Consider the following 25,883-nt stretch of genomic DNA (forward strand, 5'->3'; position numbering starts at 1 on the left):
TGGCAGAACCTTTGTAGAGCGTCCAGTAGGTGGGGACCTGGGCGCTCAGGGACACCCCTGGAGGGGGGCGTGGCTACATCCTAAAGGGGCGGTGTTTCACCTCAGAGAAAGGCGGAGATAGAATCTGAGGGAAGAGCGATCCTGGGCGGGATCCCAGAGAAGTGCTGGTAGAAAATCCTGGGAGGGGGCGGGCACAGAACCCTGGGGAAGGGAGGGGGCGTGTCCGAACTCCAGAAGGGGGCGTGGCCGCAGACCCGGATCGGCTCCGCGGGGGAAGGGTAGGGGATAGGTTCAGTGACGTCAGCGAGTCCGAGAGGCCGGAGCTCTGTGAGGGGCCCGAGGCGCGGATCCTAAGAGCCAGGCGGGGAAAGCTGGGCCGGGAGATCCGAGCAGGGAGAGCGGTGAGCGGCGGGAACCTGCCCGGAGCCGCACCCCTAGGCACCTGCTCGACTGCCCAGCCGATCGGCCATCGCGGAGTGGCCCGCAAGCCCCCGCCCGGGCCCAGCCCCCTCCCGGGGCCCCATGGCCCGGGACGCAGCCCTCGCGCAGTCGAGACTGTTGCCGACGCTGCCGCTGTTGCTTCTGCAGCTCCTAGAAACAGGTAGGAGACCGAGACCTTCCCTTTCCTCCCCGCTTTCAGCTCCCCAGGCCCCGAGGCTCCTCTCGCGCCCCCTTCCAGGCTGGGCCTATCGGCCCCTATACGGACGCACCCCATCCTCTCCGAGCCCCCAGCCCCTCCTCTCGGTGTTCCTCATCCGTCACACCCAGTACCCTACCCGCCCATCCTGCCCCGCACTTCGCGGGGGGCGGGCTTGGATCCTCGAGCCCAAGGGGTTAAATCTGAGGTCTGCGGAAGCCTCGCGCTCCCTTCCTAGTCCCAGGATCTGTTCCTGGCTTGCTGCCCGCCCCAGGAATGTGGGGAATGTGCCTCCCCCAGAGGGAGGGTCCTGATGATGGAGGAGCCCCCCGCCCCCGTGTTTCCTTCTTGCCAGGGTTGAGTCTGGGCCGGGGAAGACTTGAGGGCAAGGGGCAGACGTCGAAAAGAAAAGGGCGGAGAGCTCGGACTTTGGGGTCCTGGGTGACTGAGGATGAGAGTTGGGGCGACCTGGAGGGAGAGGGCCTGAGCTTGGAGCTCCAGCCCTGGTCGGGAGTTTGCAGACTGAGACCACTAAGTACTGAAAGGTGAGGGGCTGGGGTCCCGGTCCTGTGTCCTGAATCCCGGCTAGAACAGGCTAGGGGCTGTTAGTAATGGGTCGAGGTAGATTTGGGGACTCGAGGGGCTCCGATTTGTGGTTTAGGATTGGATTGTGGGCCAGGTGCTCCGTCTCCTGGGTTCCTGGTGGAACTGGGGGGCCTCAGATCGAACTGTGGCCAGAGGAATGTCTTCTGAGAGCCAGGCACTGGGCAGGAGGGCGGTGTCCCTTGCCCTCTAGATAGAAGCAAGAGCTGGCCGCTGTGTCCAGGAGTTGGGCCTCAGGAGGCCGAGTCCGGGTGGGTCCAAGGCTGAGATCCTGGGGTGTTCGGAAGCTGGAGCTGCCTCCCCGTCCCGGTCCTGAGAGTTCCCCAAGTATCGCCTTCCCCCAGCCAGGGTGGGGCAGCAGGGCGGGAGCTGTCCTCTTCGCTGTTCCAGCTCCCGGTTTCGGGACCTTATCTTCCTCCTGTCGAGCCTTTGTCCTCGAGCTGCTGTGGGGGTGGAGCCGCTGAGCCAATCCCCGCACCTTCCCTGTCCCCCACCAGGGGAGGGGCGCAGCCCCCAGCGGAGGGAGAGGCTGAGAGGACACAGGTGAATGAGCTGGTGCCGCCCATTGCAGGTGACAGATTGTTCCCAGCTAGAAACTGGAGGATGCTGGAGTTTCCCAAGGGTTTGCCCAGAGGGGCTCAGGAGGCTCTTGGGGGAACCTGGTGACTCCTCTGGCCTCAAGTTCCCGTGATGTCTCGAGTTTTTATCTGGGCTCAGCCCCAAACCATCGCCTGACTCTTCCACCCCCTGCTTCTCCCTCTCCTGGATGAGATCAGAACCCCCACCTCGGGGTGAACCCCGGACCTTGAGCCAAGACCCGACTTGGTGCTGGCCTCACAGAAGGTTCCAGATCGCCCTAAGAAAGAGCTCCTCCTCCAGTTTCCATGTTTCGAGCAGGGAAACAGAGGCTTAGGGAGGGCCAGGTTCTCTCCCAGGGTCCCACTGCAGTCCCAGGCAGCCAGACTCCAGAGCCTGCCCTCTGGATGCCCGCTCTTCAGAGCCCTTGGCTGGGTGGGCCCCAAAGGGCCTCTGAGCCTCCTTCTCCTCCTGTGTAAAACTGAGTGACTTCCCTTCCCTGCAGGACCACGCGGGGGGGGGGGGTTCAGAGGGCCCACGAGGCCTTGAGGGGACTGGGAAGGGGCCTCCCCTCCCACCAGGCTCCTCCTTCTGCCCCTGCTTGCAAAAATCTCAATCCCCCTTCTCTCTCTCTCCCTCTGTCTCTCTCCCCCTCTCCCTCTCTCCCTCTCTCCCTCTCTCTTCCTCTTTTCCTCCCTCCTTCCCCCTCCCCTCACTCTCTCCCCTCTTCCTCTCTTCCTTTCTCACCTCTCTCCCTCCTCCTCTGGCTCCTCTGAGTCCTCTTTCTCCTCCTCCCCATCTCTCTCTCCTTTCCCTCCACCCTGTTTCGAAGCCCCTCTGAGGCCCCCTGGGAATGAGGGTGCCCCCCCTGGAACTCCACCCAGCCCACCCGCCCCTCCACTTCCTCCGCTCGTCGTGTCAGCCAGGCAGCCCCACGCAGGCAGGAGGGGGAGGGGAGGAGGGGACTGCCGGCCGCGCTGTCTCTTCTCCTTAGGGAAGGGCACTGAGCAGAACCTCAGGACCAGGGACCAGATCCGCAGAGAGGACAGAGATGCAGGGATGGGGACAGAAGTCAACAGAGGGAGCGGGCGGGACCAGATCTAGAGAGGGAGCCTGATCCACACATAAGAATGGCACAGAGATGGGGGGTGACATCCAGCCACAGGGAGGGGCAGAGACACTGGGGAGGGAGGAGAACTCTGGGGAAGGGAGGCAGCTGAGACCAGAGTGAGGGCGGGGTCAGCCAAGGAGACAGAGGGGCTTGGTGACAGCCAGGGAGGGCAGACCCCAGCCGAGGGAAAACGGGGATCCAGTGACTCCCGGAGGTCAGGGCACAGGGAGCCACAAGGCCAGCAGCGTGCGGGCCACAGGGAGCTGTGACACGGGAGGGACAGGGAGGTGTGCACTGGGCCAGCCAGCCCTCCCCACCTGGGATGCTGTTACTTTTTGTGTGTGTGTGTGGTACCAGGGATCGAAGTTGAACTCGGGACCTTGCGCTTGCGAGGCAGGTGGTGGAACTACTGAGCTAAATCCCCGGCCCTCGCTATTACATTTTTAATGTCCCAGCAATGCTGAGAAATGGAGCAGGAGGGGGAGGAGAAGGGACCCAGAGAGGTGGCCAGGCAGCGAGAAAGCATGTCAGGGATGTGGAGAGATAGGCGGCAGGGAGACCCCAGGTCAGAGTCACAGAGACACCCTGAGAGATTCAGCCCAGAGACATGGAGAGACCAGAGCCCCCCGGAATCTCAGGCAGAAGCAGATTCCAGAGACAGGAGACCCAGACCCAGAAGAGAGGGGAAAAAATGAGAGAATGGAAGCCTAGCTTGGTGGTGCACACCTGCAGATCCCAGCATTTGGAGAGGCTGAGGCAAGAGGATCTCAAGTCCACATTCCAGCTCAGTCTAAGCAACTTAGTAAAACCTTGTCTCAAAATAAAAACATGATAAAAATTTTTGGCTGGGGAGCGGGTAGTTCAGTGTGAAGGCCCTGAGTTCAGACTTCAGTACCTTAAAAAGGAAAGGGAAGGGAAAGGAGGGAAGGAGGGGGGAAGGGGAAAGGAACGGAGGGAAGGGGAAAGACAGAAAATAAGAAAACAATTCAGGGCATGAGTGTGTTCATGATCAACACGAAGGTTCTAGCACCGTGGTGATGGATGCACAACCCTGTAGACATGCTAAGAGGAGTTGAACTGGATGCATCGGTGGGTCGCACGGCATGGAAATTACGTCTCCATGAAGTTGTTCCAAGGAGCGAGAGGTGAGGGCAGCTGAGGCTGAGCCCTGGTCCCTGAGAACCAGCAGGAACCAAAGACCAGGGACACTGAGAGGGAGGAAAAGCCTCCGCCCGGATCCCCAGGACTGGGCTGTGAACTCCCACTCAGGATGTGAGCTGGATCTGCCCACCCCCCAGGAAGGGCTGTGCTGGATTCTGACCCAAGAGTCAGAACTGTGGCGAGGGGAGTGGGGACCGGGTCCTGCTCTGGGAGGGAACTGGGCAGGCTGGAGGGCTGGAGGGGGCCACCCTTGACCGTGAGTGGTGAAGGCCCCAAGGCAGGCGGAGAAATCCAGCCCCAGGCCCACAGTCGTCCAGGCTGCTGCTGCTCACTCCCCAGACCGGCTCCGGATTTCTGCTGCGGGGGTGGGCACTGTGATGAATGCAATTAATTAATTAATTAACCAGGCGGCTGAGGCAGCAGCTGAGGCCTGGGCTCTGGGCACGCAGGACTTCAAGGGGCCCCTTCCAGAGTCCTGCCCCACCCTGCCATGGGCAGGGGGTCAGACCGTCATATAAGCTACGAGGTGGTGGTGGCAGGGAGAGGCTGGAATCCCTGAGGAGGTGTCCAGGCCGGAATCCCAGAGCTAGATCCAGCCTCCTCCCTCAGGCCCAGAAGTTCAGGCCCAGATTCTAGCCCATAAATCACTCTATCTGTCCTCCCTGCCTTGGTCAACCCCTGCCTGCATCTCAAGGTCTCCAGCTCTATGTCCCTGTCCCCTAAAGTTCCCCCTAGGCCTTCACCACCACCCCCCACGCCGCCATGGACGGAAGCCTGCAGGTCCAGTCCGCAGGGGCAGGAAGTGTGTTTGGGGACCCAGCTGACAGCTCCATAGCACTGTCACCAGTCTGACTTGCCCTGGGAAGCGGAGGACAGCCGGAGCTGTCACAGCCACTCTCCCCCGGCGTGGTGCTGGCCTTGTCTCTGCCAAGGTCAGGGAGAAGCAACCGCCCGCACTGGACTGGACACAGTCCTCACTTGGGCCCAGTGCTCCTCCCGCTTCTACCCCTGCCGCGCTGACCTGCCAAACCCCAGCCGCACACTCCCTTCTCTCCTAACTCTCACTCTCCGCCGCTCCCCAGTGCCCTCAGGACAAAACCCTAGTTCTAACTCAACCTCAGCCTGGGCACCACAATTCCTATCTCCCTCTCTTTTGCTCCGTGCACCTCTCTGTGGGGCTTCTGACAGTGGGCAGCCCTGTCTGGACTCTGGGGACACTGATTTCTGCCCCTGGGTCTGAAATGCCAGTGGGGGGGGGGGATAAGCAGGGTTCTAGGTGACAGATGGTGGTCAGTGCTGTGAGACAAAAGAGAGCAAGATCTAGGGATCCTTGCTGTCCATGTGGTGGTCAAGGAATGCTTCAGTGAGCAAGAGGCCTGGAGGGAGGGAAGGCGGGAGCAGTAGAGACTGGTGCAGGAGTGCGAGCAGCAAGTGCAAAGGCCCTGGGACAGGACTCAAATGGCATTTAAGGAGCAGTGGGAAGGCCAGCCCAGGGGCGAAGAGGTGAGGAAAAGGGTAGATAAAGGCATGCAGCCTATTTGAGCAACCGTGAAATCAAGCTTTGTCCTGAATGAGGAGAGAGCTTCATCAGAGCAGAGAAGGGGCACGTGATCTGCCATAGCCACCCTTCGGGGACATCCCGAGGGGCCCCTACCATCTTCCTAGACCAGGGTGGGGCCCAGGGAGGAATCCCACATGGTCCAGTAGATACTGTTGCAGATAGGGCCTGCAGGATTTTCTAATGGGCTCCCTGTGGGGGAAGGGAGAGACAAGTCAGGATGACTCCAAGGTTTTGACCCTGCACTCTCTCCTGAGACAGAAATGCCTTAAAGTTGGCCTCCTTGCCCCTTCCCCTGGCTGGAACTGTCCTGTTCATTCATTCAGAACTGGAGACTGAGAAAGGTGGCATCAGGGGATGTCTTGGTTACTCTTCTCACACTGAGACAAAGCACCCGACACCCACAGTTAAAGGAGGAAAGGTTTATTTGGCTCACAGCCTGTAGAGGTTTCAGTCCCTAGTCGGCTGGCTCCAGGGCAGGGTGGCGTGGCAGAGGGGCTTTGCAGAGGAGAAACAGTCTATGGCAAGCAAGCAGGTGAGAGCACATTGGCCCTCTTTCTGTCCTTTATATTTTATGCAGGTTCCCCTAGGCAGGGAACCCTTACACCCTTAATCCTAGCATCACACACTCTAGATCCAGCCACCTCTGACTAAGGCCCACTGATGACCACGCAGGGCTTTGGGGGACATCTACACGCAGCCGTGGCAGGTGGGATTGAGCAAATGGAACCTAGGGCCGCATTCATTCAGTCCTTACACACTGAGCATCTGCCACCAGTCTGTCGCAGACCTGGTAGTGGCTGTGAACAGACATCCCTGCCCTGGGGTGCTGGTGTCCCAGGAGGACAAGACACCAGGTGGCTGAAACAGGAAACGCAAGGAGACCCCACCCTGGGGGGAGAGATCTGCTTAGGAGATTTGCCCCAGGAAGTTGAATGGTTCCGTTTGATTTCTGGTGACACCTTCGTAGGCCACCTTGCTGTCTGCAATCCATTCTGTTCAGCTCACCCCCTGCCCTCATACCTCCCTGGCTGAAATCAACTCATTCTCCAGCTGAAGAGCCATCTATGGCTCCCATGTGCCTCCCCCACACCTCCAGGACCCTGAGCTCCTTGGCCCCACGCTGGTTTGCTATTTCTGTGATGGCTCATGAAAGCACACAGTGGCTTTTCCCGAGTGCCCTTCCCTTTGGGCACCCTGAGGTGACAGGTCCTAGCATCTAAGGGCTCTGGCAGGAGCTCAGAGGAAGCCCCTGTGTGGGAGGGAGCCTCTTCCTCAGCCCACCTGACTGACCCCCAGGAGCCCCATCTGCTGAGTTTTGCCTGGATTTTATTTTTTGTTTTTTGTGGTGCTGGGGCGGAGGGCACACACCTGTAATCCTAGCACTCTGGGAGGCTGAGGCAGGAGGATCCCAAGTTCAGACCCTGTCTAAAAATAAAAAAGAGCTGGGGATGTAGCTCAGTGTGAAGGCCCTAAGTTCAATCCCCAGTGCTAAAAAAAAAAAATCAGTAAATGAAACCCCTGTGGGCCCCAGAAAGTGCAGGCAAAACCAGATGTGGCCCCAGGGGGCAGTGCAAACCCCTGGGGCTGGACCCACCCTGCCGGTCTGCAGAGAGTGCCCGGGGCCCCTGTCACATGGAGGAAGCTGGGCTGGGGAAGCGGTCACTTGGCTGGGAAGGGAAGGAGGAGGGAGAGCCCTCATCTGTCTGTCACAGGTTTGAGGCTCAACACCCAGCTTCCAGCCTCTTCAGAGGGTGCGTCTCTTTCCTGAGGTGGCTTAAGTGTGACGTGCTGTGTGTGTCACTGGAGGCCTTCACTCATGGCCCCCTGTCGATGTCCCCCAGCTCCCTGGAGATGGGGCGGCACCCTGGGCCCTGGCGCAACCCGAACCTCATCAAGGGGCACTTGTAATTACAACAACCTCCATGGCGTTTGTTTAACAAGCTCTGATCTCCAGCTTCCTGTGGCCCCATTAGTGCTTCACAAATATTCTTGAACCCTCATAACTACTCCTAGGACACAGGGCCCTGTTATTATCCTGATTTTATAGCTAGGAAACTGAGGCACAGAGAGAGTAAGACTTGGGGAAGGCCACAACGCCAGGCAGTGGCAGAGCCAGGATTCAAAAACACAAAGTCTGTGCCTGTGGTCATCGTGCTGTACTGTCTTGCACGGCCCAGAAACAGTCTTCCTTATTCCAGTTTTATTAAAAGGGAGAACACGGAGGGGATATAGCCCAGTGGTACAGCATTTGCCTGGGATGCTCCAGGCCCAGGATTCCACCCCAGCACTGCAGAAAAGAAATGACGAGAAAAGAAGGGAAAAGGAAAGGAAAAGAAAGAGAAAACTGGGAGTGGTGGCACACTCCTGTAACCTCAGTGCTTGGGAGGCTGAGGCAGGAGGATTACCAAGAGTTCGAGGCCAACCTGGGATATATAGTGAGTTCAAAGCCAGAATGAACTATCTAGCCAGACTATATCTCAAAGAAGAGAAAAGTGATGTCAAATGAAGGAGCCAGGTGCTAAAGGCCATAGGTGGTATCATATGACAGCCAGCTGGTAGATGAGAAGTCGGGATCTATAGAGACAGAAGGCGAATCCCAATTAGGGGTGAGGGTTTCTTGTGGGGACACCAAAAGTGCCCTAAAACTGACTGTGGTAGGACTGCACAGCTCTGGGACTAGACCAAAAGCCACTGAATTGTACGAGTTCAGTGGATGACGGAGGGTGAGGGTCTTGTTCTTGCAGAAGTGTCTGAGCGCGTTGCAGATGGGACGCTTCAGCCCTGTGTCTCTTGGCAAAGGTGCTCTGCATAACCACAACTTAATTTCTGTGCCTAAGAATATTACCAGGAATTCCACAATAACATGTAATCTAATTAAGATTTTATGAAATTATTCCTGGCATGCAACTCCTAAAATCCTTCATCTCTCCCAAGGGACAGCAAATAGTGTCTTTTTTTCCTTTCTTTCTCCTCAGTATGGAGGACGAGGCCCCAGATCATTCCACTGAGCAACACCCCCAAGCCTTTTTTTTTTTTTGAAACAGGGTCTCACTAAGTCAATAAATGGCTAAGGCCAGACTCAAACTCAATCCTCCTGTATCAGCTTCCCTTGATGCTGGGGTCACAGGCGGGCACCACCACGCCCGGCTCTGTGTATTTTTGAGACAGTGTCCCTGTGTGGCCCAGGCTGGTCCTGCACTCCTGGGCCCAAGGGATCCTCCTGCCTCAGCCTCCCACATACCTGGGGCTACAGGCCCACGCTACTGTGCTTGGTTTCCATTAATTTGTTAACCTGCCCACAGAACTCAGGGAAACATGTTCACTGGTTTGTTCTAAAGGATATTCTGAAGAATAACAGGTGAAGAGGGACTCAGAGCAAGGCCTGGGAGAAGGGGCCTGGGGGTTCCTGCCGTGTCTGGGGGGTGCCTCATCTCTGGGAGCTCCATGTGTTCAGCTGTCAGGAAACTGGCCCAATCTTGTCCTTTTTCTTCCCTTCAGCACTAGAGACTGAACCCAGAGTCTTTGCACTGAGCTACATCCCCAGCCCCTTTTGTATTTTATTTTCTTTTGAGGCAGGGTCTCCCTTTGTAGTTCAGGCTGGACCTGAACTCACTATATACCCCAGGCTGGCCTTGAACTCACAGTGATCTTCCTGCCTCAGCCTCCTGAGTGCTGGGATGGCAGGCATGTGCCACCACACCTGGCAATTTGTATTTATTTTGAGACAGGATCTCACTGTGTTGCTAAATTGCCCAGGCTGGGTTCAAATCTGCTAATCTCCTGCCTCTGCCTCCCAGGGTGCCAGGGTTACAGGTAAGCACCATCACCCCCAGTTACTTTTGGCTGTGCACGCCTGTGATCCCAGCACTTTAGAGGCTGAGACAGGAGGATCTTTTTGAGTTCGAGGCCAGCCTGAGCTACATCGTGAGTTTATGGCCAGTCTGGGCTACACTGTGAGACTCTCTCAAAACTACCACCTTCCTGGGGCGGGGGATTTAGCTCAGTGGTTCTGGCACCTGCCTTACAAGCGCAAGGTCCCAAGTTCGATCCCCAGTACCAAAAACAAAACAAAACAAAAAAAACTACCACCTTCCAAAAAAAAAAAACCACAACCAGGTGGCTGCAGTGGGCACCTGGGACCTTCAGGATCCCACGCTGTGTCCAGATAGCTGTGCCCAGGTAGAGTAGAATGTGGGGCTCCCCATGCAGATTTGATGTTGCTCCATGGGGGACCCCGTGTTCTGGTGTCAGAAGCACAATGTGAGAGCGTAGCGGAGGAGGCACCGGAGTTTGCCTTCCTGTTCACTGGCCCAGACTGGGATTCCCCACTCTTCCCCGAACTGGCCTTTCCAGCTGGCTCTCCAGACACCGCTGCCCGGGCGCCTCCCTTGTCCTCGGGCCAGATCTCCCCGCCAGCTCCACCCGGCCCGGAGGTCTCGGTCCCCCCAGCCTCGGCTTCCTCTCCCCTCAGGAGCCCAGGATATGCAGGTCCAAGTGCTTCCCGAGGTTCGGGGCCACCTGGGTAACACCGTGGAGCTGCCGTGTCACCTGCTGCCGCATACCCAGAATGTGAACGTCACGCAGGTGACCTGGCAACGCCTGAACGGAATCTCCGTGGCTGCCTTTCACCCCAACTACGGCACCCACTTCCCCAACCAGCAGCCTAGCCTGGAGCGGCTGGCCTTCGTCAGAGCCGGCCAGGGCACCAAGACCAACCTGTATGACGCCACGCTGGCCATCCATGACCTGCGCCTGGAGGATGAGGGCAACTACACCTGCGAGTTCGCCACCTTCCCCAAGGGCACCCGCTCGGGGGTGACCTGGCTCCGAGTCATAGGTGAGCATCGGGGTGCTGCTGCGAAAGAGCATCCCCTCCCACCCTTTCCTTTCTGCCCCAGCCTCGAGGCTGGCTTTCCCTGTGACATCGCTCAGTTGGCAGGTGTTCTCTAACTACCTACTGTGCACCAGGTGCTTCTCTGCATGCTGAGGATACAGCAGGCAACAATGCATTCTCGGCACATTTTTATTGAGCACCTACTAGGCACTTTCCTGAGTTTTCGGGATGATGCACTAAGACAGAACTCCCTGTCCTTCTGGAGCTCATGCTCCAATCAGGAGGCACCAGAGAGTACGCAAATACGGAGCTGGGCGTAATCCACCAGCCCGTAATCCTATCACTCCGGAAAGCTGAGGCTGAAGGGTCCTAAGTTTGAGGTCACCCTGGGCAATTTGGTGAGACCCTGTCTCAAAATTTAAAAACGAAGAAAGGGCAGGCAGGTGTGTAGCTTACTGCAAAGCTCCTGGGCTCAATGTCCAGTATCACATAAACAAATATAAAAAACCAGAGTAAGCTGGCTGTGGTGGTGCACACCTATAATCCCAGCACTTGGAAGCCTGAGGCAGGAGGATTGCCATGAGTTTAAGGCCAGCCTGAGCAATATAGTGAGTTCAAGACAGCCAGCCTGGACTGCATGGCAAGACCCTGTCTCAAACACACACACACACACACACACACACACACACACACACGCGCGCGCGCGCGCGCGCGCGCGCGCGCGCTCACCCCAGAGTGTAAGGCAGGCAGTTTTAGGCACTGTGGAAGGTGAAGGGGACAGATTGCAGTCAGCTTGGAGGTCTGGTGATTCTTAAACAAAACTAAAAGGAGGGACTAGAGCCCTGTGGTACCTGAGAGGAGAGATGGGGGAAGCGGGAGGGTGCATGCAAAGGCCCTGTATCAGGACACATCAGGAAGGCAGGCAGGGAGGGAGGGGCAGAGGGACAAAGGTGGGAGAAGAGGGAGGGTGGGTACAGCCATGTGAGTAGGAGGTGGGAGGAATAGAGGAGACAGAGTCATGAGTGATCCCAGTGAAGACTTCAGTTTTGCCCTGGGAACAAGCTACATAGGTGCTGAGTGGCAGAGGGACAAGTCGGCCTGGGGCCTGGGAAACCATGGAACAGACAGTGGCTGGGAGAACAGGATGCAGGGCCTGGTGCAGGGCAGATGTCAGGGAGGCTCCTGAGTGAGTCCTGGACGCAAGCAGAGGGCCCAGTGTTCGAGGGAGCTAGGAGGTGGGGACCAGCCAGGTGTGTTTCAGGGATGGACGGCAACTGGGGTGGGGGGAGAGGCTGGGGCTGGGGGGCCCTCTCTGAAGTGGGAAAGCACTCAGGAGGCTGAGACAGGAAGATCACTATGAGTTTGAGGCCAGCCTGAACTGCATAGCATGACCCTGTCTCAAAAACCAAAAAAATATATAAAAATATGAACAGCTGCCAGGTACCAGGCATGGTAGGTACCGAGAGTAAAAAGGCCAGCCTCTGCCTTCCAGGGGAGTGGGTGACCCCTCAGACACTACAGGCAAGCTGATCAGAGGACAGGGACGTCCCCTTGAGGAAGCAAGGCTTGGGCTGGCATCTGGGATCCCGCAGTGGGCAAGAGAGTGGACCAAGCCTGCAGTTAGCCGAGGGCAGCCTGTGCCGGCTCCCTGGGCTCTCAGCGTCCTGAGGGCTCTGGCAGGGCAGTCGGGGCACACGGCCACAGCAGAGATGGGGGGGCACAAGGACAGGCCTGGAAGGCAGCAGGAGGCTCGAGTCAGAGCCCTGGGGACAAGCAGGGTTTCCCCCTTCTGTGTTTTCCAAGAGGACTGAGTGAAAGAGACAAAGATAAATGACCATGCTGAGCACCTCCTGTGCCTTGTCCTGCATGGGGAGCAGAGGGGAGGGGACAACATGGCAGAATGGGCAACACTCGGGTAGCGTAGTATGTGCCAGACCCGAGCCTAAGCCCAGACAGGTGGAGTTCTTTACTCTGCAAAGAAATGGTTTGGGCCTTGAACTCACAGTCATCCTCCTGCCTCAGCCTCCCAGAGTGCTGGGAGACTATAGTCATGCAGCACCACACCTGGCAACGGGTTAGACATTTATTGTCTCCATCTGACTGACTAAAGCTGCACAGCTGCTGAGCAGCAAAGCTGGGATCTGAGCAGCAGAGCTGGGGCCGGACTACCCTCTCCCTGTGAAGTGTTTGTTGAGTGACTGCAGGACAGGAGTAAACTTCCCCCCTTCTCCCTAGCCCAGCCCCAGAGCCGCGCAGAAGCCCAGGAGGTCACGCTCAGCCTGGATCCCGTGCCTGTGGCCCGCTGCGTTTCCATGGGGGGCCGCCCACCTGCGAGGATCACCTGGATCTCAGCCCTGGAAGGGGAGGCCAGAGACAGCCAGGAGCCAGGGCCCCAGCCGGGCACAGTCACCGTCACCAGCCGCTACACCATGGTGCCCCTGGGCCGAACGGACGGTGTCAAAATCACCTGCAAAGTGGAGCACGAGAGCTTCCAGGAGCCAGTGCTGCTGCCTGTGACCCTCTCCGTGCGCTGTGAGTGCACCAGGTGACCCCACAGCACCCTTAGTGTCCCCGCTGTCCCCAGACATGGTCTGCACGGCTCTCTGGAGCCACGTTCTGCCCTGCCTCCTTGCCTGGTGTCCACACCGGCTCCCTCAGGCAGCGTCTACACACCTCCCCCTCGTTGTCTACACTCACTTGGCTGGCTTCTGCCACGCTGCCCCATCACTGCTCAGCTGAGATGAGCCTCACAAGAGCCACTGCAGCCAGGCCTGGTGGCGCACAGCTGTGATCCTAGCACCTGGGAGGCTAAGGCAGGAGGGTCCTGAGTTCAAACCCAGCCTGGGCCACATAGCGGGACCCGGTTTCAAAAACAAAACAAAAAGAGCCAGTTTGCAACATTTCTTCCTAATTCTGCATCCAGCCACATCTTGCTGGTAGCTTGACGCTGGTGGGGGGTTCATGACCCCTAGGAAAGGAGCAGACACTGCCTGTCAGGCTCCTCCTCAGCAGCACACGGCTTCCTCCAGGAACTTCCTGTGAAAACACCCCATATTGTCATCCCCAGGCCACCTCCCAGCACTGTTTCGTTTTTTTGATACTGGGGATCAAACCCAGGGGCAGTTGACCACTGAGCTACATCCCCAGCCCTGTTTATTTTTTATTTTGAAACAGTGTCTCACAATGTTGCCTAGGCTGGGCTCAAATTTGCCATCCTCCTGCCTCAGCCTCCCAGTTAGCTAGGAATGCAGCCATGCGACTCCACACCTGGCCTCCCAGCGCTCTTCACTGGGAGCCTGGTGAGGGTGAACTGTGTCAGGCACCACCACAGTTGATCCCTTTGTGCACACTGAGGCCCCAAGCCTGGTCCACACTGGCTCCCTCAGGCCGTTTTCACTTTGTGCAGTACACGTGACTGGCTCCCGAGCCTCGTCTATACTGATTTCCTCTCAGAATCTATACTGGTTGCCAGACACTTGTTTGAAATCCTCCTTGCCATATCCTCTACTCTGGGCACATCACAGATAACACACACCTCCACAGTCACACACACAGACCAACTCTCAACTCTGCGCCCCCTAAGTGATAACACCCTAAAAGTTGGCCACACTGGCCAGGTGTGGTGGTGCATCCCTGGGAGCCTGAGGCAGGAGGATGGGAAGCCCAAACCAGCTAGGCAACTTAGGAACTTGGTGAGACCTTCTCTCAAAGTAAAAAATAAAAAAGGGCTGGGGCTGTAGTGAAGTGTGAAGGCCCTAGTTCAACCCCCACACTGCAAAAACAAACATACAAAAGGAGATGCCTGGAGTGGCTTTCCTGGACAGGGTCTACCCTGTCTCAGCACACAGCGTGCACCAGCTCGCCTCAGACCATTTCATCCAGTGGGCTTCCGGCCACCCACCATGTTTTAGAATTCCTGTCCAGCAGCTGAGCTGGCCGGCCCACGGGGATTCTCCATCCCTGAGCCCACGTGTCCGTTCCCTCCAGACCCGCCTGAGGTGTCCATTTCTGGCTATGATGACAACTGGTACCTCGGCCGCAGTGAGGCTACCCTGAACTGTGATGTCCGCAGCAACCCAGAGCCCACAGGCTATGACTGGAGCACGTGAGTACAAGGGACTAGAATGAGAGCCTGAGGGAGAAGGGGCCAGGATTCCTGGCCTCAGGAGGATTCCTGGGCCTCAGAAAGGAGGATTAGAGGTTTCAGATTCCTTCTTCTCAAGCTCCTAGATCTGAGGAAGAAGGAACTTGGGCTAGGACCCCCAGATCTGAGGGAAGAGGGCTGGACCTGGACACCCCCCCACCCCGCCCGGGTCTGAGGGAGGAGGATGGGCCTGGATCTTAGGTCTGAGGGAGGACGGCTGGCATCTAATGTCTCCAGGGTGAGTACAGGCCCTGGCACTGGGCTCCAAGCATGTGTCATCAGGATTGGCCTCTTCCCCTTTGTGGACCCTTCTGTCCCCTTCACCCCACACCCAGGCCTTCAGGCATCTTCCCAGCCTCCGCAGTGGTCAAGGGCCCCCAGCTGCTTGTCCACTCAGTGGACCGACTGATCAACACCACCTTCATCTGCACGGTCACCAACGCTGTGGGCATGGGCCGCGCTGAGCAGGTCATCTTGGTCCGAGGTAAGCGGGTTGGGGCCGAATGTGCAAAGCCCAGTCTGCCCCCGGTCATCTCCCCTTGAAGCTGGGCCACACTGAATAAAAAGGGACTGTGACCACCTTGCTGACAGAGGAGCATGGTGCCCCTTCCTCCCTTGGCCCCAGGCTGGGACTGGACTCAGGTGCCAGGGCAGGATTAGCACTGGAGTTAAGAGGTCGAGGCCTGTGCTGGGCCTGCAGGGAGAATCTCGGGACACTAAACTACCTGCCCCAGTCACAGGGCCTGAGAGACAGAAACCCTCACCTCTTCACACCCCACTCAGAAACTCAGATGAGCCCCGAGTCACGGAGGTGGGGAGGACAGGCAGGAACTGGCCTGGGCCCACGATGGAAACAGGGTCCAATCCCAAGCATGGGGCCAGGCACCTGCTGGGACGCAGCACTTTCACGGCTCCCGTGATGTATGGCCCCCGAGCTGGGCATAGTGAGCCCTGGGTCAGAAACAGCCAGCAGGACCCGATCCAAGAGACACCACCAGGGTGGAGAGTTCTGACACAGAGAAGCGTGGGAATCCAGACAGACTGGACTGATGTAACCCTACACACACAGACCATTGTCACCAAGGCACACACCCAGGAGAGGGCGGCTCCGCCCAAGACACACGGAACAAAGCAGGTGACACTGGCCAGAGCCCAGGAGAGCCACACAAACCTAGAAAGAGCCATTCTCAGTACAGCCTCAAGGGCGACCAAGAACCCTGCCCTCATGGGCGTGTGGGAACACAGCCCCAGAAATGGCACCCCCACAGGCGGAAACAGTGCTCCTCAGAGCCCAGCCATGGGCCAGAGACCCAGGCTACCGGGAAACAGCCTCAGGACACCGATCCTCAGTCCCAGGCACATACAGATCCAGATGCACGCACTGTCACTAAGATGCAATTAGGGCCCACACTGGGAAAAACATAGGCCCACATCTGTGCCAGGGGACAGATGTCTCTTCAGGGAGCTCAGCACAGACCCTTGAGCAGACTCAGACCGTAGGTCCAAAGCAGCACCTCCTAGCAGGAAGTCTGCAGGAGTTGCTGACTCAGATTCGCACTAAGAAACCTGTTTCCCAGCTTGAACTGGATGTAGGTGTAGGCAGTGAACTTCTGTGTCATTGTGGACTGGACTTTTCCTTTCTTCTTATAAGACAGCATCTTGCTATGGAGTTTAGGCTGGTCTTGAACTCCGTATGTAGCCAAGCTGGCCTCAAATTCACTGTGACTCTCCTGCATCAGCCTCCTGAGTGCTGGGGTTATAGGTGTGCACTGGCCACAGAGGGACTGGACCTTTTCCAAGATGGTATTTGCATAAACCCCCACACTCCTCCTCCTGTGGGTTCTAAGTTATCTTCAGATGATTTCCCAGACCTAATGCAGTGTAGCTGCTGTGTAAATAGGTGGTATTCGGTATTGCTTAGGAACAAAATCTATACATTTCCATACAGAAATATTCTTGATCCAGAGGGTGTAGAAGGCCCGGTTTATGCCCCCCCTACACACACACCCCAGGCTAAAGTTTCTGTCCTCTTTTTTTTTTTTTTTTTTAAGCTGTTTGAGAACCACCAAACAGATCTGGCAGCATGCTGGATCATGAGTCCTTATTTGAAAACCACACTGCCAGGCCAGAGGTGTAGCCTGGGGCAGAGACCTCGCCTAGCAGGCAGCAGGCACCAGGCCCTGGGTTCCATCCCAGCATAACCAAAAAAAAAAAAAAAAAAAGTTGAAACCATCGTTCTAAAAAAGGTATACTCGGGGCCAGGGATTTAGCTCAGTGGTTCCACCCCTTGCCTCCCAAGCGCAAGGACCAGAGTTCAATCCCTGGTACCAAAAATAAATAAATAAATAAATAAGGTATACTGTAGAAAATGGTTCGAGCTTCTAATCCCAACTACTTGGGAAGGCTGAGGCAGGAGGATCACTTGAATTCAGGAGTTCAAGACCAGCCTGGGCAACATAGCAAGACCCTGTCCCCAAACAATATACATAAATAATTTTTTTTAGTACCAGGGATCATAAATAAATTTGAAAAAGAAAGGAATGACCAGAAAAGGAGGTCCTCAGGAGCCGAGTTGAAGCCCCCAGGTCTCCCATCACACAGTGGTGGGGGTGGTGAGAAGCTCCAGAGTAGCACTGTGGAGGGCGGAGCTCACTCCTGTCTTGGCCACCCTGTCCCTCCTGGCACTCCCTGGTCTCCTCTCTGCCTCCCCACGCCGCCACCCACACAGCCGCTGCAGGGGAAATCAGGTCACCAAGGCCAGAGAGGAGGCAGGGAAGCTGCACACAACGCTGTGTCCTGCCCTGGACGTGAGAGGCCCCGCCCTCAGTGTGCCGAGAGCTGCAGCCCAGCTGGGCCCCTGGCCCAGGCATCTGTGAGGACTTTGACCTCCAGAGTGGACACAGGGAGGGGGGTGACAGCTCGCCCTGCCCTTCAGTCATCTGCGGAGAGGAGTCCCGCATTGCCCGACCTGATGTTTTCCCCTTCTTAAGAGAAATCTGAAGCCAGGCTCCATGTGGCCCCGCCTGTAACCCCAGCACTCTGGGAGTCTGAGGCGAGAGGCTGCAACTTGAAGGCCAGGCTGGAAAACTTAGCAAAAACCAACTAAAAATACGAAAGGGCTGGGCTCAGTGGTAAGGCCCTGGGTTCAGTCCCTCGTACCACACACAAATCTGAATTTTGTTTTTTGTTTTTGTTTTGGAATTCTTTTGGTACAGGGTTTGAACTCAGGGATTCACGCCTGCCAGACAGACGCTGCACCACTGAGCTACATTCCCAGCCCATGAATCTGAATTTTTTTTTTTTGGTACCAGGGATCAAACTCAGGACCTTGCACTTGTGAGGCAGGCGGTGGAACCACTGAGCTAAATCCCCAGCCCTACCAATCTGAATTTTGAAGTGAAATTGCCTGATTTTTGAAATGTTGGCCAGCAATTGCAATTTTTTTTCTTTTTTGCGGAGCTGGGGATGGGACCCAGGGCCCCACGCATCCTAGGAAAGCGCTGTGCCTGAGCCCCAGCCTTGGTGCAGCCGTCAGAATTGAGGGCCAGAGCAGGTGCAGCTCCGCACCTGGAAGCCCTGCTCTGTGGGCCCAGCCTGAAGGGAGGGGTCGGTTGGCTGTGGTGCACCGCCCCCTCCCCTACTCTTCTCCCAGTCAGTCCCCTTGCTCATTCTGTCACTCACCCCCGGTCCTGTGTGCTTCACCCTGTACGCCCTCTTGACCTGTCTCTCTCTTCCTCCTCTCTCCTCAGACACCCCCCAGGCCTCTTCCCGAGACGTGGGTCCGCTGGTGTGGGGGGCTGTGGGGGGGACACTGCTGGTGTTGCTCCTCCTGGCTGGGGGGTCCGTCGCCTTCCTCCTGCTGAGGAGGAGGAGGAGGAGGAAGAGCCCTGGAGGAGGAACAGGAGGAGGCGGTGGCGGTGGCCATGACAGCGACAGGGGATCGTATGATGCGAAAACTCAGGTGTTTGGGAATGGAGGCCCCGTGTTCTGGACGCCCACAGACCCTGGTCCCTTGAGGCCGGATGGCAGGGAGGAGGAGGAAGAGGAAGAGGAGGAAGAAGAGAAGCCAGAAGAAGGCCTCATGTTGCCTCCACCCTCCTCACTCAAGGACGACATGGAGTCCCACCTGGACGGCTCCCTCATCTCCCGGCGGGCGGTTTACGTGTGACCCAGGGACACTGGATGGACTGCAACACGGCCTCCTGCCCCACCCGCGGCCCGGGAGGGCTGCAGACTGGTTGGACGGGTCTGTCTGGCCGGCCAGCCAGGGCTGGCCAGCTGGATGCCACCTCCTGCTCTCGGACCGAGGGAGGTGGAGTCACACACTGGACTTCTCCACCTCCAGGGCTGCATGGGAAGTGGGAGCTCAGGCAGACAGGGACCAGAGGGGACCCTGAGAGACTCGTTTGTGCCCCCAGCCTGCCCTTGGCCCTGTGGCACTCAGGAGTTAATAAATGCCTTGGAAGAAAACCTTGGGGTGTCTTGTAATACATCAGACCCCCTCTCTTCGGGTCTTGGGAAAGAACAGGCGGGGCAGGGACTATTAGGGATGGGGAAGAATGAAGAACCCAACTGGGCCTCTACCCGGGACTGGGGTGTCTGGCCCCCGGGGCCCAGGGCAGGTGCAGTGCTCAGACAGGTGGGAGCCCTGGATTCTCCAGGGAGAACAAGGTACCCCGACTTAGGCCCCTGCAGTGGGGGTGACAGGCTAGGCCCCTGCTTTCTGGGAACAGCAGCAAGGCCAGACCTCTAGGTTGCTGAGGACCTTGGGGAGGGAGGGCTGCTCACCCTGCTGAATTCTTGGGGTGTGGGACAGGTATGGGTGCCAGGGATGCAGGGAGAGGCCCCCTTTGTCATTCAGTGGCCCCTCCCAGCCTCCCTTCTCCCCCTTGCGCCAAGCCTCAGGGGATTGTGGGTGATTTCAGGCACCTCCCCACTTCTCCCAGCTTCAGAACTAAGGACCAGGAGGGGCGCCTTAGGGAGAAGGAAGAACTGGCTTTGACCCTCCCAAGCCTCTGGTCCTGAGCCTGGTGGGGAGGCACCTTTGATCCACCTTAAACTGAGGGTGCCCTGGGGGGATTTCATTCGGTGGGTGCCTCCAGAATCCCAGGAACTTCAGCCCCAGGGGTGGATCGTGCATTTCTTCAGCCACTGACTTCCACGGACGAGCTGCAACACGCCAAGCTGGGGACCAGGTGGTAACCCTGATGGATCTAGCAGTGCCTTCTCTGCCAGTGGCAGCTACAACAACAGGAAGAGAGAGACCTATCTCCAGGATGACGGTGTGTGAGAACCGAGCACCTTTGCTCTGGAACCCCAGCAGTCTGAAGCCCTCGAGAGGAAGGAAGCCGGCTAGGGGCCCAAAGCTGGAAATGGGGTGCAGACAGCATCTCCTGGGGAGCTTCCTCTCCTGCCTGGATGGTGGGGTGGTGTCAGGGGCCCCTGGGGCCTCTCCCACTCCTGCACTTACCATCCCCTGGCTGGGAGGCAGGGCTTGGGTGGCTCATCCATCTGATGCAGTCCATCCCTGACCCTCAGACATCTAGCAAAAGCCTACTGTGTGCATGGCCTGAGCAAGTACGCAGGTAATTGCTCCCCAGGAGAGGCAGGAGTGAGAGTGCAAACCGGAAATAGGAGGTGCTACAGAGGAGAGGCCAGCAGTGAGCCCTCCACTCCTCCTCCTGTCAGTCTGGGGGAGACACCCCAAGCCCTATCGTGATGAGGGGCTCTGTTTTCTCCGGCCAGACTCCTCCGATTCTCCACCTTTTAGCTAACCCTCCAGCCCCTCCCTTCATCTCCTGCCTCTTCACTGCCCCAGCCCCATGCTTTCCTTTTTCCTTGCAAACCCCATGAGGCTGCCTCAGGACCCTGGCACCGGCTGTGCCCTCTGTCTGTGACATTCACAGCTCTCTCCTGCATCTGCCTCGGGTCTCTGACCAAATGTCCCCACACAGCAAGCCCTGTCTACCTTTGGGGGTCTGCACTTTCTTATCTCCCTCCCCACTTTGTTTTTATCCTTTATCACTGACTCCCACCTGGTAGGTCAGATGTCCCATTTGTTTGTTTGCTCTCGGCCTCCCTGGCCCCAGCACCTCAATTCCATGAGGCTCACCACTCAGTCTCCCATGCCCCATGCTCCTCGAGGATTAGTTGAATGGGAGAGGAGGTAGGCAGGTGAGGGTGACTTAGGGGTGGGGCTGGGAGTGAGGCGCTTCCTGCCCAAGACCCCTCACACTGTGGTTGTCCTTGCAGAGACGGCCAACACGGCAGGTGCGGGCGCCACCGGAGGCATCATCGGGGGCATCATTGCAGCCATCATTGCTACCTCGGTGGCTGCCACAGCTGTCCTCATCTGCCGGCAGCAGCGGAAAGAGCAGAGGCTGCAGGCGGCTGAGGAGGAGGATGAGTGAGTGACAGTGACGGGTCCTGGGCAGTGGCTGGGAAGAGGTGGCAGAATTGGAGGCCCCTTGGGGGAGAATGGAGAAAATCATGCATAATGGCTGTGGGAACCAAACAGCCAAATAACGAGGCTGAAATGGGATTGGGAGGAAAGGCTTTTCCTCCCATAAAGTACAACTGTGACAGCTGTGCCCTGGGAAGCCATCAGAAGCCAGGCTCCTTTGAGTTTGATGGCCGGGGATTTAGCTCAGTGGCAAAGCGCCTGCCTTACAAGTGCAAGGTCCTGAGTTCGATCCCTGGTACCAAACAAAAAAAAAAAGATAGGGTGAACAGAAGCCAGGCTCCTGCTGCCTGTGGCGTGCCTTCCCTAGAAGATGGCCTCATTCACACTCCAAGATGGTGTCCACTCTTCCCTCAAGCTCTGCGCATGAGATAACTCGACAGGGCCATCCTGTCTTATCACCTGCACACCCAGGGTGGAAAGGGAAGAGGCACCTGAGAAGCTACCCATTACTTCTTCTCACTTCCCTTCAGCCACGACCTAGTCACATGGTTATCCCAGTTTCAAGGTTTTTGGTTTGGTTTGGGGTTTTTTTGGTACAGGGATCAAAACTCAGGATCTTGCACTTGTGAGGTAGGCTGCGGAACCACTGAGCTAAATCCCCGGCTGCCTTTTTTTTTCTTTTTTGGTTTTGGGTTGTTTTTGTTTTTGTTTTTTTGTACCGGGAATGGAACTCGGGACCTTGCAGATTCGAGGCTGGCAGCAGCACCACTGAGCTAAATCCCCGGCCCTGGTTTGGGTATTTTTTTTCTTTTTTTCTTACTTCTTTTTTTTTTTTTTTGGTGGTACCGGGGATTGAACTTGGGACCTTGCGCTTTCAAGGCAGGCTGCAGAAAGCACTGAGCTAAATCCCCAGCTCCTTTTTTTTTTTTTTTTTTTTTTGGTACCAGGGATTGAATTCGGGTCCTTGCACTTGCAAGGCAAGCGGTGGAACCACTGAGCTAAATCCCCAGCCCCTGGTTTGGGGTTTTTGAGACAGGGTCTCGGTGTGTAGCCCAGGCTGGCCTCAAATCCACAGTGATCCTGCTGCCTCGGCCTCCCAGAGTGCTGAGATTACAGGCATGGGCTACCACGCCCAGTGGGAAATGTAGTTGTTATTCTGTGTGCCCATGTGCCTGGCTAAAATCTCCACTACTATGAGAAGCGGGGAGAAAGTGTTGGAGGAATCTAGCCACACCTCTCTGTAGGGTGCTTATGGGCTAGACTTGATGAGACACATTCTATATGTGTGACCGCAAGGAGGTCTCACAGCCATTCACTGATTCAACAAGGATTCAGAAGTACTGGGCCTGGAAGTCAGGGACACAAAGATCAGACAAACATTCAAAAGAAAATAAGTGACAGCTGGATGTGGTGGCATACGCCTATAATGCCAGTACTGGGAGGCTGAGGCAGGCAGATTTATCAAGACCCTGTCTCGAAATGAAAAGGACTGGGGATGTAACTCAGTGTGAAGGCCTTTGGTTCAATCCTCAGTATGGAAAGGAAGATGAAAGGGAAGCAGGAGGGGAGAAAAAGAAGAGAGGAGAGGCAGAGAGGGGAGAAGGAAGGGTCCACACAAGTATATGTATCATGAAAGCCTAAGTTCTGAGAAGGAACTAACAGTACCCACGTTATAAGAAGAAACAGGCACAGAGAGCTGAAATCTCTTGCTCAAATTCATCCAACCAGTGTTTTTATGTTTGTTTGTTTTGTGTTCAGATCTTTCTCAAATAACACCCTTGTCGGGGTGGGGGGCACCTTCCTGGGCCTGTCCCCAGATGAATCAGTCTGTATGTATAACAGGTTCCCACCTATAATCCTAGCTACTCTGGAGGCTGAGGCAGGAGGATTCCAAGTTCAACAGCATGGGCAACTTACCAACATCTTGCCTCAATTTTTTTTTTGGTACTGGGGATCGAACTCGGGTCCTTGCGCTTGTGCAGCAGGCGGCGAAACCACTGAGCTAAATCCCCGGCCCTTGCCTCAATTTTTTAAAAATACAAATAAAAAAGGGCTGGGGATACAGCTCAGTGGTAGAATACTTGGCCTCACAAGTGTGAGGCTCTGGGGTTTCATTACCAGTGCAGGAGGGTGTAGGCCTAAAGGGTGCCTGACATGGAGGAGACAGCACCAGCCCAGCATGGCCATTAGGGGGCTCTGAGAGGCCAGGTGGGGCCCGTGACCCTGCCTGGAGGGACAGAGGCGACAAGGGGGCTGAGTGAAGGCACAGTTAAGTGGTTCTGTCTCCCGGTGCTGTGGTCTCTGAGGGTGCAGAATGAGGGACTTTAGCCTGGGCAGGAGCGCTGTACTGTTACTCATTAACAAGTGACCTCTGATGGCATCCTTCAAAGGGGGTTCTGGGGTCTCACTCTTCCTCACAGCCGACCCTGTAACTCAACAATATTATTACAAACAGCATCCCCCGAGGGGCTGGAGTGACTGGAGTTCCTGATCCATCTAGAGAATCTGGGCCGGCTTCCTGGGAGGAGAGGGATGAGTAGGAATTTGCTATGCTGGAGGCGGGGCCATAGAAAGGGGGATCCCTAATGGGCAGAGTGGGAAGGCATTCTTGGGATGCAGCCTCCTCTTCACCTACCTCCTACCCCATAGCCTGGAAGGACCGCCCTCCTACCAGCCCCCGACCCCGAAGGCAAAGGCAAAGCTGGAAGAGCACGAGATGGTGAGCACTTCCCCCAGGCCCAAGCGCCACACTTTCCTTTGGGGGGGGGGGCCTCCCAGGAGAGGCCAGTGGGGCATCTTGACCTGCTCTCCCCCTCCTGCCTCAGTCCTCGCAGCTCTTCACTTTGGGAGCCTCAGAGCACAGCCCACTCAAGACCCCTTATTTTGATGCTGGTGTCTCATGTGCTGAGCAGGTAGGAGCTCTGGGAATAGGGGGGAGGGGGAGTTCAGAGCCAAGGTTGAAGGGCGGAGCCTCAGAGAACAAAGGTCACCCTCAAGGTTGGCCCTCAGAACACTAGGATGTGTTCAGGATTCAGGGTAGAAGACCAGGAACAAAAATTCCAAGGACAAGAGGTTAAAGCCACTGGGTCTGGGAAGATAAGTGTAGCAATGACACATGTCAGCTCCTGAGCCTGGAGATGGGAAGACAGAACAGACTTACCACTGAAGGTCAGGGCTCAGATACTCAGGGTGAGACAGGTCTTGGTTCAAGGGGCTATTTACGGTTCAAAGTTAAAGAGTTGAAGTCAAGATTGAGATCAGAGGTTCATTAGGTAAAAGACTTGGGGATCAACAACAAAGGTATGGCCCAGGAATGACAGACGGGGTAAAGTCCATGATCTGGGCTTTGGGTGAGAGACAGTTTGTATGGCTGTCCCAGTGCAGTATTGATTCAGGGTAGAAGGATGACAGACGGGTAAGGTTGGGTAAGATTGACACGCAGAGGGTGTGCCCAAGGGCAGCTTGGGGCTGTGTCATACTCAGGAGATGAACTTGAGTCCCTCTCCCCGCCTCCAGGAAATGCCTCGATACCATGAGTTGCCCACCTTGGAAGAGAAGCCAGGGCCTCTGCTGCTGGGGGCCACAAGCCTAGGGCCCCCCATTGGGGTGCCTCTGGGGCCACCTGGCATGGAAGGGGTTTCCCTGGATCTCGAAGACGAAGAGGAAGAGACGGAGGAAAACTATCTGGACAAGATCAACCCCATCTATGACGCCCTGTCCCATAACAGCCCCTCTGATTCCTACCAGGACAAAGGCTTTATTGTATCCCGGGCCATGTATGTGTGAGGGCCCTGGCCTCTCACCTGTCACCTTCAACCCCTTATATTTAGCCAAGGACCTGGTGTCCCATGTCTTCTGGCCAAGCCACTGTCAGTTAACACATGGGCATTCACCTGTGACTTTTACCGTAGTGTCTCCACCATGACCTCTAACCCACGATCTAGGACCCATAGAAACTTGCCAAGACAGTGGAAGGCTGGTAACTTTATCTCATAAAGCTGCAGATAGGGAGGATGTTTCTGCACAACCTCTGAGCACAAGGACCCCTTTCTCAAACCGTGACAGACCATAATGCTCACCTCTGGCTGGCCCACGTCTCAGCTCCTTCAGACATCTCTAAGACTCCTGACCTCTGATTTGTCCTCGGGCAGTAAGTCCTGACAGGTTTCAAGCACAGGCATTTAGGGATTCTCTGCTGCTCAGACTTGAGCCCTCCAGGTGGCAGAGCCTCTTTGTTTCCTCCCCACCATGCCCCCCAAAGGTGGGAGGGAAGGGGATTCCCAGCCCTCCACAGAGCTTTCCCATCTCCCCCTCCTGCGGGCAGGAGCCTTAAGGTCCAAGCTCTTCCCTGAGCCCCACCATCCCAATTCCTGTGTACAGTGCATAAGCTCCAGCCCAGTGCTAGAGGGACAAGCTCCATGCATGTGCCTTGGCCGCCCAACCTTGAGAGAATTTGCTGTTATTTTGAAGACTACTGAATCCTCTTACCTCTGCCCACTGGGATGAGACCTAATCATACCCCTTGGGGGAAAAGTGGGTTACCTGGGTTGGGGGTGGGGGCTATGATACTGTTTTGTAACCTAGCGTTTCCTACAAAAAATGAGTGTATACTTTGACCAGACCTGTGTCTTCTGTGGGCTGTGAAGAGGGTGGAGGTGGGCTGTGAAGGGACTGAACTGGGTTCCAGAGTTTGGGAATCAGTGAACTAGAAATCAAAATGGATTACAAAAGCAAAATGGACCAGAGGCACAAGGAAAAGGAAAAAAAAAATTAGTGACAGGGTAATAAGCAAAGGTTCATCAACCAAAAGCATGATGGGTAATGGGAGGAGATGGGGAGCATTCCAGGGTATG

General features: G+C 56.4%; 1 protein-coding gene across 3 annotated transcripts; it reads left to right on the plus strand.

Moving 5' to 3' along the window:
* Positions 1-25,646, plus strand: Nectin2 (nectin cell adhesion molecule 2). 3 transcript variants are annotated; one of them, XM_004873137.4, is made up of 9 exons: positions 162-601; positions 10,121-10,486; positions 12,719-13,015; positions 14,471-14,588; positions 14,963-15,111; positions 20,880-21,033; positions 23,680-23,749; positions 23,856-23,942; positions 24,547-25,646. In XM_004873137.4, exons 1-9 carry the CDS (start codon positions 523-525, stop codon positions 24,814-24,816), a joined length of 1,590 nt encoding a protein of 529 aa, XP_004873194.1. In that variant the 5' UTR covers positions 162-522; the 3' UTR covers positions 24,817-25,646. The 3 variants fall into 3 exon arrangements, with proteins under 3 accessions (XP_004873196.1, XP_004873194.1, XP_021106613.1); XM_021250954.1 differs by lacking the exon at positions 23,856-23,942 and having other exon boundaries at positions 262-601; XM_004873139.4 differs by lacking the exons at positions 20,880-21,033; positions 23,680-23,749; positions 23,856-23,942; positions 24,547-25,646 and adding an exon at positions 18,377-19,097 and having other exon boundaries at positions 1-601.
* The last annotated feature ends 237 nt before the right edge of the window (positions 25,647-25,883 follow it).

The sequence above is a fragment of the Heterocephalus glaber genome, unplaced genomic scaffold (genome assembly GCF_053883595.1).
Source record: "Heterocephalus glaber isolate CG9 unplaced genomic scaffold, H.glaber_assembly_v1.0 deba00001744, whole genome shotgun sequence".
In the NCBI taxonomy this organism is placed as follows: domain Eukaryota; kingdom Metazoa; phylum Chordata; class Mammalia; order Rodentia; family Bathyergidae; genus Heterocephalus; species Heterocephalus glaber.

Coding starts and splice junctions, on each gene's coding strand:
- Nectin2 (XM_004873137.4), top strand. CDS start 523: ATGGCCCGGGACGCAGCCCTCGCGCAGTCGAGACTGTTGCCGACGCTG. Junction 10,487..12,718: donor GACCTGGCTCCGAGTCATAG/GTGAGCATCGGG, acceptor CCTTCTCCCTAG/CCCAGCCCCAGAGCCGCGCA. Junction 15,112..20,879: donor GCAGGTCATCTTGGTCCGAG/GTAAGCGGGTTG, acceptor TTGTCCTTGCAG/AGACGGCCAACACGGCAGGT.